Source organism: Manduca sexta, chromosome 14 (genome assembly GCF_014839805.1).
Source record: "Manduca sexta isolate Smith_Timp_Sample1 chromosome 14, JHU_Msex_v1.0, whole genome shotgun sequence".
Classification (NCBI taxonomy): Eukaryota; Metazoa; Arthropoda; class Insecta; order Lepidoptera; family Sphingidae; genus Manduca; species Manduca sexta.
In genome coordinates this window covers 10,897,832-10,910,286 of record NC_051128.1, presented here as the reverse complement: position 1 = coordinate 10,910,286, position 12,455 = coordinate 10,897,832, and the positions used below count along the sequence as shown (strand labels likewise).

Sequence of the window (12,455 nt, the reverse complement as noted above, 5' to 3'; positions counted from 1 at the left end):
TAAATTATAACACAGAAGGAATTATTAAAAACCAGTAAGAAATCAACAAGTTATAAGTCTTGGAATGTCGGTGGAAGGGGTAATTAACAAGAAACAGAAAAGAGACGAAATACCCACATTTGACGTCATCGGGAATTACGACGCATGCGAAAGAAAGAGATGAAGCGATATCCCCACAACGCGCAACTTCTGCACGTTACAATATTTGAAATAGGAATTACTAGCCTATTTTTTTACCAATTTTTATGCAGTTTGCGCAGGAGTGCTTCTTTTTCGTATTATTAACAATTACATATAGAATAATGAACAAAATCAAACATAGGCCGGTTCCCTATTACTCCTATAACGTTTTTTTTAAATCTAAAAAGTATTACAAAGTTTTTCTCGATTTACGACACTTTAATCCAAATATCGATTATGCGATATCAGTATCTAATAAAAAAAAAAGAAAATTTAATATATTTGAAGTTTATTAGGTAAATTGATCATAATCGGTGTGACCCCCCCCCCCCTCCCCTTATTGCCATCTCACCATGTGCCTGTTGTACTTCCTGGCGACGCGCGCGTTGTGTTCGGCGAGGTCGTGCGGCGGCATGCCGCGCAGCTTGTACTCGGCGGCGCACGCCAGCACGGGGCACGACGGCGCCCGCGCCAGCCGCGTCAGCAGCGACGCCGCGCCCTCCGGGAACAGACGCTCCAGCGCCGCCTGCGCCGCCGGGCTCAGCGAACCCGCCGTCGGCTGCTTGCGACTAAACACATTCATTATTAATAACTATCGCAAGTGTCATGGTCTTTTACTTAATGCTGAGCGCTGTGTCGATATCGATAATTGCTATTAGGACGCTTTGAAATGAAATAAAATGAAATTTATCCGTAGGTTCCTTCGCTATGGATTTCGATAAGTTTTAAATAAGTGATATAGATATCTAGGATTATCAATAATCTCAACATCCGTGATTACAGCATTGATATCAATAACCTCAACATCAATAATTTCGATGCCGTCGCCCTCGTCATTTTCCATGATATGACGTCCATGTTGATATTGTAGTAGCGACGGGATAAAAAAAAATGTCGACGAAAATACTTATATTTTGATGCATAGTAATGAATAGCGAATAGAGCAATGTACGCACCCGAGGCCGGGCACGTGTCGGTCGGCGGGCGTGTGGTGCGTGTGGTGCGTGTGGTGCGTGTGGTGCGTGTGGTGCGTGTGCGCGTGCGCGGGCGGGTGCGCGGGCGCGGCGGGCAGCGCGGGCAGCGGGCGCCGCGGCAGCGCCAGCGCCAGCTCCCCGCGCGCCGACACGCACACCGCCTGTGGGTTGGCCCACAGCACCGGGTGCGCCGCCTCGGAGAACCGGTGCCGGTACAGACCACAGTCCTGCAACACAACAAAATACTTATTTCACAACAAAACTTAATACATTCAATTACAAATTAATCAATATATATATATATATATATATATCTATACTATTATATAAAGCTGAAGAGTTTGTTTGTTTGTTTGTTTGTTTGTTTGAACGCGCTAATCTTAGGAACTACCGGTCCCAACTGAAAAATTCTTTTTGCGTTGGATAGCCCTTTGTTCGTGGAGTGCTATAGGCTATATATCATCACGCTATACACAATAGGAGCGGAGCAGTAATGGCTAATCTCAGGAACTACCGGGCCAAACTGAAAAATTATTTTTGCGTTGGATAGCCCTTTGTTCGTGGAGTGCTATAGGCTATATATCATCACGCTATACCCAATAGGAGCGGAGCAGTAATGGCTAATCTCAGGAACTACCGGGCCAAACTGAAAAATTCTTTTTGCGTTGGATAGCCCATGATCGTGGAGTGCTATAGGCTATATATCATCACGCTATACCCAATAGGAGCGGAGCAGTAATGGCTAATCTCAAGAACTACCGGGCCAAACTGAAAAAATCTTTTTGCGTTGGATAGCCCTTTGTTCGTGGAGTGCTTTAGGCTATATATCATCACGCTATACCCAATAGGAGCGGAGCAGTAATGGCTAATCTCAGGAACTACCGATTCGAACTGAAAAATTCTTTTTGTGTTGAATAGCCCTTTGTTTGTGGAGTGCTCTAAGTTATATATCATCACGCTATGATCAATAGGAGCGGAGCACTAATGGCTAATCTCAGGAACTACCAGTTTCAACTGAAAAAATTGTTTTGTGTTGGATAGCCCTTTATTTGTGGAGTGATAGAGGCTATATATCATCACGCTATGACCAATAGGAGCGGAGCAGTAATGAAACATGTTGCAAAAACGGGGACAATTTATTAGTTACTAGCTTTTGCTCGCGGCTCCGCCCGCGTTATAAAGTTTTTCAGGCTAAAGTTTTCCGTTATAAAAATAGTAGTTTCCCGGGAGCCTATGTTCTTCCCAGGGTCTCAAACTCTCTCCATACCAAATTTCATCTTAATACGTTAGGTAGTTTTGAGTTTAACACGTTAAGGCAGACAGATGCAGCGGGGACTTTGTTATATTATTTAGAACTTTTAAGTGAAACAATCCCGTCATACATCATTGTTGCATAACTTTAACCGTTTACGCAGCGCAGGCAACGGAAGCTCTCAAAACTCATAATTTTCCCCGTTTTTGCAACATGTTTCATTACTGCTCCGCTCTTATTGGTCATAGCATGATGATATATAGCCTATATATAGCACTCCAGGAACAAAGGGCTATCCAACACAAAACGAATTTTTCAGTTGAAACCGGTAGTTCCTGAAATTAGCCATTACTGCTCTGCTCCTATTGGTCATAGCGTGATGATATATAACTTTGAGCACTCCACAAATAAAGGACTATTCAACACAAAAATATTTTTTCAGTTCGAATCGGTAGTTCCTGAGATTAGCCATTACTGCTCCGCTCCTATTGAATATAGCGTGATGATATATAGCCTATAGCTCTCCACGAACAAGGGCTATCCACCGAATAAATAAATTATCAGTTTTGACCGGTAGTTCCTCAGATTAGCCATTACTGCTCCGCTCCTATTGGTCGTAGCGTGATGATATATAGCTTATAGCGGTCCACAAATAAAGGGCTATCCAACGCAAAAAGAATTTTTCAGTTTGGACCGGTAGTTCCTGAGATTAGCGCGTTCAAACAAACAAACAAACAAACAAACAAACAAACAAACAAACTCTTCAGCTTTATATAATAGTATAGATGAGAGCTTCCGTTGCGTGCGCTGCGTAAACGGTTAAAGTTATGTAACAATGATGTATGACGGGATTGTTCCTCTTAAAAAGTTCTAAAAAATCTATACTATTATATAAAGCTGAAGAGTTTGTTTGTTTGTTTGTTTGTTTGTTTGAACGCGCTAATCTCAGGAACTACCGGTCCAAACTGAAAAATTCTTTTTACGTTGGATAGCCCTTTGTTCGTGGAGTGCTATAGGCTATATATCATCACGCTATACCCAATAGGAGCGGGGCAGTAATGGCTAATCTCAGGAACTACCGGTCCAAACTGAAAAATTCTTTTTGCGTTGGATAGCCCTTTGTTCGTGGAGTGCTATAGGCTATATATCATCACGCTATACCCAATAGGAGCGGGGCAGTAATGGCTAATCTCAGGAACTACCGGTCCAAACTGAAAAATTCTTTTTGCGTTGGATAGCCCTTTATTCGTGGAGTGCTATAGGCTATATATCATCACGCTATACCCAATAGGAGCGGGGCAGTAATGGCTAATCTCAGGAACTACGGGTTTCAACTGAAAAATTCGCTTTGTGTTGGATAGCCCTTTATTTGTGGACCGCTATAAGCTATATATCATCACGCTATGACCAATAGGAGCGGAGCAGTAATGGCTAATCTCAGGAACTACCGGTTTGAACTGAAAAATCTTTTTGTGTTGGATAGCCCTTTGTTCCTGGAGTGCTATAGGCTATATATCATCATGCTATGACCAATAGGAGCGGAGCAGTAATGAAACATGTTGCAAAAACGGGGAAAATTATGAGTTTTGAGAGCTTCCGTTGCCTGCGCTGCGTAAACGGTTAAAGTTATGCAACAATGATGTATGACGGGATTGTTTCACTTAAAAAGTTCTAAATAATATAACAAAGTCCCCCGCTGCATCTGTCTGCCTTAACGTGTTAAACTCAAAAACTACCTAACGTATTAAGATGAAATTTGGTATGGAGACAGTTTGAGACCCTGGGAAGAACATAGGCTCCCGGGAAACTACTATTTTTATAACGGAAAACTTTAGCCTGAAAAACTTTATAACGCGGGCGGAGCCGCGAGCAAAAGCTAGTATATTATAAAACAAAGTCCCCCGCTGCATCTGTCTGCCTGGACGTGTTAAACTCAAAAACTACCCAACGTATTAAGAGGAAATTTGGTATGGAGACAGTTTAGGACCCTGGGAAGAACATAGGCTCCCGGGAAACTACTACTTTTATAACGGTAAACTTTAGCCTGAAAAACTTTATAACGCGGGCGGAGCCGCGGGCAAAAGCTAGTATATATATATATTTGCTGTAAAGCAACAAATCCTCGATAAATTTATGTATGAAACTGCTCACTCGGCTGGTGGCGAGGAATGTGTGTGGGTCGGGCTGCCAGGCGATGGCGGTGGTGACGTCGCGGTGCTCGGCGAAGGTGGCGAGCGGCACGTGCGGGCGCCGTACGTCCCACACGTGCACCGCGCAGTCCAGCACCAGCGCGCACGACGCCACCTGGTGACTGCACCAACACACCACAATTAAACATTATCCACTTACTATTGGGTATGTTATGTTATCTGAATACAAAACGACCGGTCTTATTTTTTCTACCTACTCTAATATTCGCCGTTCATAATAAATTATGCTACCACATGGAGACAACTGATAACCTACAATGTTATTAATAATTGAAAATGTGTTTCAAATTTTATGAACAAACTTACGTTTTCTGAGGCCGCCATTTCACATGTCCCACGGATGCTATGGTGTATATCGTGTACTCCAAATTCGGTTTCGCGTGTATATCCCACACCTGATGACAAATATGGAATCACATACATAAAATATACTAGCTTATACCCGCTGCTCCTCCCGCATGATATCGTTTTTCCACGATAAAAAGTAGCTTATAGTACTCAGCAGTAATGTAGCTTCCTATTAGTGATAAAATTTTCTAAATCGGTTCAGTAGTTCTACAGATTAGCCCCTTACAAAGTAACAAACTTTACCTCTCCATAATATTAGTGAATGATAATAAAAAGATATGAATTTCAAATAGGGGACCGTCCTGTGTTTGATTTTGTACATTATTCTATATGTAATGGTTAATAATACGAAAAAGAAACCCTCCTGCGAAAACTGCATTAAAATTGGTTAAGAAATGAGTCAGTAATTCATATTTCAAATATTACTACGTGCCGAAGTGGGGATATCGCTTCATCTCTTTCTTTCTCACGCGTCGTAATGCCCGATGACGTCACACGTGGGTATTGCGCCTCTTTTCTGTTTTTCGTTACTTACCCCTTCTACCGAAATTGAAAGACTTATAACTTGTTGATTTTTTACCGGATAATTCTTTCTGTGTTATAATTTATGTAACGTAAATATTTGATAATAATAAAGAACAAAAACGAGTCCGTTCCACTATTGTTACAAGCTTTTGTATCAACAGAAATCTCCTCACTTTATCATCTCTATACTCTTTAGTCCTAGACTAGAAGTTATCTGATGTCTGAACCCCAGACAACCCTGGGTTGTACGCGATAACTTCCATGCACGCGCCTGTAATTACTACAATACGTTTATACTAGCCATAAATTAGTGTAGTACTCGGCGATAAATATACATCGATGTAAAAATTGATAAGCCAGAAAATAGCCACATTTGCCTGACAGAAACAACGCCCCGCAAAGCCGAAGCCATTCACAAGTCGTCTAGCGCCTAAACTATTCATGGCCCACGGTCATTCACCATAAGCTACAACCGATTTATTGACCCACCGGCTTACCTACTGCTATTAAAGAGTCGTTAGTAAATTGTTTTTCCATACACTATGCCTACTTAATAATTTTTAAAGTATAATGGTTCTTCAATGAATTCGCAAATTGTGTTACGTGTGGTTGTAATTTATGTCCAATATGTCGATAGATTGGTCTCTGTCAGATCGTGGGGTGGAGAACTGAACAACTCTATACGCACAGTTCTGATGTACTATTTCTAAATAGATAACCTTTATATAAACACAGGACTGAGTTGAGGTTTGTGTGTAATGTTACATTATATGGAATCCATGGAGTTAGAAGATAGTACATAATTGGTGCAAGTCTACTTTGGGCCACACTTTCGATTCGTTTATGAGTATTCATCTCTGCCTACCCTACATTTGTTACGGTATGCACATATCAATTGACATGTGTATTGCTTTTGATTACATAAACTGATAAAATTATTATGAGTTCGTGATAAATATCCATTAGGTGCATATTCTATTACTATTGAATATTACTATAAATACGGAGGTCTGTTCGTTGACTCGTTACATACATTTATTATTATATATACACAGTAAAGGAGTTGATTTTGTTTGTCATCTGTTAATTTGTTGAACTGCTTTCGTTGCACGTTTCACTATTATGTAAGTAAGGGTGATCCTCAAACATCGATAGTGTAACCCCAAAATTGTATTCAATTGAATGCCGCGACGAACAAGCTGTTAACTTTTTGTAAAACATCACTACCTCTCATAGACACTAGCAAAATTCTGCCAAATTTTGAATTACGTGTCACTTAGCACTGGGGCAGAAGCCAAGATGTCTTTCTACAATCTTTATCGCTAACGTTATGTATGAGAATGACATAGTTTAGGGATGATATAATAATAATAAGTAATATCAGCCCTGTAGCATATACTGTCGCACAGCTGCACGGGCCTCTTATACTACTGAGAGGGATAAGGCGTTACTCCAGCACGCTAACCTAGTGCGGATTGTCAGACTTCACACACCCTCAAAATTCCTATAGTGAAGTACTCAGGTATGTAAGTTTCTTCACGATGGTTTCCTTCACTGTTAAAGCAAGCGATAATTCACAAAGAATACACACATAATTTTAGAAAAGTCAGAAGTGTGTGCCCTTGGATTTTTGAACTTGCGGATATTCGTCTCGGCAGTCCACTTCTAACTAGGCTAATTTAGCGATAGACTTATCGATAACATATTTCATTCCCATAAACTTTTTTCTCTTTTTATTAGCATTAACCATTGTAGAAGGGTATCTTGGCTGCGGCCCCAGCACTGCTTCCTTCACCCTGAGACAGATATTAAGTCTAATACACAGTAAATAAACTGACCAGCATATCCTTCTGGTGTATACGTATCTATATTGTATAATGTAGTATAGAAAAATTTATAAAGGAGTCGAGGGTAGTGCGACCCGGCCTGTTCTCGATCTACCGTCCTAATAAATATCAGTCTCGTTTTACGTGTGTTTCATTGCGCTTCGGCTTACACAATATCTTATTATATATACCAACTTCAAATCGGTACACAATAAATGGACAATACTGCTAGATGGCAGAAAGGGTATGTCCAGACAGACGCAGCCGGAGAGGCGTGTAGTCACGTGACGCAATAGAGGCGGCTATCAGCGACCCAGTTGTGTATCGCCGCTCGCGTGCATTACATCGCATGACTCGCGTCGCGGCGATGCACTTATCGATATGCATATTTGACTGGGTCAACGACCATGTGCCCTATGTCAGACTTTTTGTTATAGGCAATTTTTTATTTTAGAAATACATATCTATTTTTTTATACAATAATGGGCAAATTGACGGAAGAGTACGTTGTTTGTAAGTGCGTTAAAGATCAGTGGTGCTGTCCAGAATCAGATTAAAACGATCTATTCATGATGTAGACAAATCTCCCAACTAAAGAATAATTACATTTATATGGACTTAGCATTATACTAATTTCGCTGTACCATCATAGTATCTTGTTCCGGGTGACCCTCGCTTCATAAGGCATGTCAGTAGTAGGCTAATAATTATAGTAGTCTATTGTAGGCATAACTCATATCCTCTCAAAATCCAGATAAAGCTATAGACTGATGGTAACTTCGAGTGTATGAAATATTGTATACTGGGCTAATACTTCCTCGAAGAATCCCAAAGAACATACCTCAATAGTCTTTTCCCTGGAGGCCGTAGCCAACCAGGTCATTTCAGGGTACCAGTCACAGGCGAACACCGGCTTGACGTGACTTGCGAACTGCTATGGAGCTCATATTCCAAACATCCTCATACCTTGATGGTCTTGTCCCTGGAAGCAGTGGCCAGCCAGGGCATCTCCGGGTGCCAGTCGCACGCGAACACCGGGCCGGAGTGCGCCGTGAACTGCTGCAGACATCGCTCGTGGCGGCGCACGTCCCACAGCTGCACGTTGCCGTTCTCCGACACGGCCGCGAACGTGTTGGCCTGGTGCGGGCTGAACTGCACGTCGCGGATCGACTCCGTGTTACTGCCATGGAAACGACATTTATATAACTTGTACAAAATTCAACAGCACTAGTTGCTTAATCGTTTTTGATAATATTATGACGGCTCAAGGGTTAAATTATTGATAATATATAAAAGTAATATGTATTGTTACTGATGTCCTGGGTTCGAATCCTAAACCGGGCAAAGTAATATTTGGGTTCTTCTGCTCAGTATTAGCGAAATAAGCTGTCATAAAAATCGAACCAGATCCAGTAATTCTATAATTCAATAAAATCTACAATTACATGTAATTAAACACAATTCTCCGATAATGTTGTATTATCAATTATAAACACAGCCCATGTAGGTCACAGGTTTTAGGACAACAGATTAGGTCCGTATAGGTGGGGGGACTGTGCTAGTGGAATATAAAACAACCACACATGGAGAAATCTCGGGTGTCAGATAAAAAGAGCACCTTCCAGCTTGACTAAATTACATATTGAGTTAATGTCCAAATACAAACATACTTAGAACAAGTACAAAAAGCAACCAGTATCGAAATATAAACATATAGCTTTTTTAAATTGCCTTATTCGAGACTGTCAATTACAAGTAAAATTGAATTTATTGAAAAACTTGTTTACATAATATGTTTTCGTTTACTTATAACGCTTCCAATTTCTGGTGGCAGCATCATCGGATATAATGTCCTTAAAATCCGTTTCGAAATAAAATAAGCACTATTATTTTATCAATCTATGAAAAGTCGTTCCGGTCGCACAATTAGTATAGCTCCATACTCATACAATTCAAATATGCAGGCCAGTGTTGACTATTCGGACGCCTCGGGCGATATTTTTTTGCCGTGCCTTTTTACGGAGACCTTTTTTAGGTTCCAAGTAGGCAAGGCATACGCCTGTGGCGCCTTCCTAGAGTCTTTGGCGCCTTTTCTAAGGCCTGGCGCCCTGTAGCATGAGCGCCGAGACAGGGGTGCAAGTAGGTGCACGTGCACCTCTCTGTCCAAAAATAAATCACAGATTTTTTTATGATAAAGCATTTTAAAAACCCGCCCGATTCGAATTTGAAAAAACCTGAATGATTTTATGTAGTATAGTGCGGTAGGTGTAGATGAAACTCCCAAAAACTAATTTTGACGGCGCCCATGCCCTGAAGACCATCCAGGTCCACCCTACTTAAAGCCGGCACTGCAAATACGCGCCAAATTTAGCCATGTTTGTGTGTTTGTTGTTTTTACGTTTAGCGTCGTGCGTCAGCGACCTTGGTCCGGCGCACGAGTACGCTACATTGTTCTACAATAGCTTTATTTACAACTTGAGTGCAGACACGTGCAGCCATGTGTCTAGACGCAACACAAACACTGTGTACCTATTATATTAGAAGCTTCAATATAATTAAAGTACTATCAATTTTGATTAAATTAAGGTGTAGAGCCCTTTTTGTATTAACTGCTATATTTTTTATTAAGAGAGCAGCAAATATAACGTGATGTTCTTCATTAATAAAAGGAATTGAAATCTGCGTGAATCCAAATAAAGTTGATTTCAGGTTTCAGTTTAATCATAATAGAGTTGATTTCACTTTTCAGGTTTTAATAAAACATACAAAGTAAATAGGTGTCTTAAATTACTTTATCTGTTTGTTTGTCAGTGCTGATTTCCGAAACCGCTGTATCAAATTTGACAGAATATTTTAATTGGGTTTTCATTTTAAATTGATGCTATCTTACACTAAGCTGGTTAAAATCCTATCTATAATTTACCTGATGAATGTCCTGGCGACTTCCTTCATCCGGAGATCGAAACACTTCATGGTGCCGTCCTGGGAGCCGGAGATCAGCAGCGCGGGCTCCGTCAGGTGGAAACTCACCTGCACAATGATTACCATAATTACAAAAATCAATCGCAATCTTACTAAAAAAGTCAGTGAAGAGACAAGTATGTTTCATGTTCCAAGTATGAATACCTCCTAGCCGAATTTCAACCACGGCAGCCAATCTCAACGAAGATCACCCAAATACATAGGAGATATTATAGTGCACGAGTACGCAGGAGATATTATAGAGCACAAGTGTGTGCGCAATACACAGGTTCACTCTGTTCCTTCACTCTCATAATCCGGTGAGACTGCAATCCATCACAACCAGAGGTAGATCAGGTGCAGGATCAAAATGTGCTCTCCGAGGCATGTAAAGCCTTATTAAAATAATAGCACCTATAACATAGTCAAAGCTTAGGGGATCTTATATGTGCACTATAATAATTTCAACATGCATGAGAATACAGGGTTATGTTGCAGTAACATCACTACATTCTTTTCTGGTCAAAGAAATATGCAATATGGAACATTGCAGGAATAAAATAAATGGTTCTTTTGGTAAAATATTAAATTTATCATACAAACTTACAAACTGCAGATTTTATACTATGAAACCCCTTAAAAGTGTCATTTACAAATAAAAAATAATAACAGAGATGACATAATCCAATTAACAACAACCTACCTTACTGACATCCATTTATAGAGTTATTTACTTTTAAAACAATATTTACTTAAAATTCTAAAGAAGTTTGATGTTAACTGAACTGTTGATTGCCCACCTTATTGACAGTCCTTTTGTGTTCTGAAAACACATGTTCCTGTTTGGATCGGCCCGACCTGCCCAGGTTCCACACAACAACAGCCCCATTAGTGGCTGCGGTGGCCAGTGTGTTTTCTAGACACAAATATTATGGCACAAATACAGTACATTAATTGGTTTTATTATTTTAAAACCACCTGTGGTGTGTGATCTCAAAATCTACTTATAATGAATACTATAGTTGTATTCAAATAAGTAAAATAAACAGCTTAAATTTAAAGGTGGTATATAAAGTATCTGCATTAATTTCAAGATAATAAAAATTAAAACAAAGAAGAGGTTTAGGTCACTTTTAGAAATACTATAAAAGAATATTATAAAAAGTAAATATAATTTTATTGCTTATACACAACATATTTCCTAAATATCATTCTGAGCAGCAACAATACAGTAGGCAGCAGGGCGACTTTGCCCCTTCCAAACTTCAGTCCATGGGAAGATGTGCCACTTGCCATCAGGTGGACTTCTTACTTGTTGTTCTTCTACTTTTATATTATGGCTGCCACAATTTATTTATCAATTTTTGCCAATGACAAGTAATAATAACTGATACAATTAAAAAAGAAACTAGAAAACCAGGTAATCAAAAAAAACAAAATTTCGAAATTATTTAACTCCATTACCTACTTACTTGTTTACTTACTTTGGTAATAAGGCAATGTAGGAAAGGACTAAGGAAGCATTAATTGGAAATTATCACATGATCATTATTTTAAAAGTTTAATCTTACAAAATCGTTAGAAGGCTAGAACGCTAGTCTTTACTATAATAAAATCTAAAACAGACGCTCGAAAAAATTACCTTCAGTGGAGCTCCAAGCAACATCAATGGATGAAAAATTGAGATTCAAATTCTTCCCCACACGTAAATTGCACACCTCCGTAAATTCATTTTCACCAATGGAGAACACTTTGAACACTGGAAATACGAATAAAAAGTTAATGCATATTGCAGTGTTTAAAAGTAAATAAAAAAATAAAAAAAAGCCTTTACCATTTCTGCCGGCTATGACCACCTGGGTAGAATCCTTGTTCAGGGCCAGAGCATTAGCCGGCCCCTCCTCCGATACACATATTGTATTCGAAGGAATCATTATTTGAGTAAACAAATTTTAAACAACAAAACAACAATCACATATTGAACACAAAATGTATTATTAGTACGACTATACAATGGACACTGACTTTAATTTTCTATCCAGGTAACATATTTGAAAATAAACGTATATAATAATTATTGTACAAATAAATTAAAGTAATCAGTCGAGTTTGTTTTGCCTTTTTTGAGGTTGCTTGTCAAATAATATGAAGAAGCAAGATTCATGAAGTATTGACATAT

The 12,455-nt window shown here is 39.5% G+C and overlaps 1 protein-coding gene across 1 annotated transcript in view; it reads right to left on the bottom strand.

Annotated features, from left to right (window-relative positions):
• Positions 1-12,455, bottom strand: part of LOC115447540 (GATOR complex protein WDR24) — a 17,474-nt gene extending 5,019 nt beyond the window's left edge. The window contains 9 exon segments of the mRNA XM_037438486.1: positions 533-749; positions 1,137-1,381; positions 4,558-4,717; positions 4,923-5,011; positions 8,282-8,495; positions 10,239-10,345; positions 11,077-11,192; positions 11,919-12,035; positions 12,111-12,455. Coding sequence (XP_037294383.1) covers positions 533-749; positions 1,137-1,381; positions 4,558-4,717; positions 4,923-5,011; positions 8,282-8,495; positions 10,239-10,345; positions 11,077-11,192; positions 11,919-12,035; positions 12,111-12,210 — 1,365 coding nt within the window. The 5' untranslated portion in view covers positions 12,211-12,455.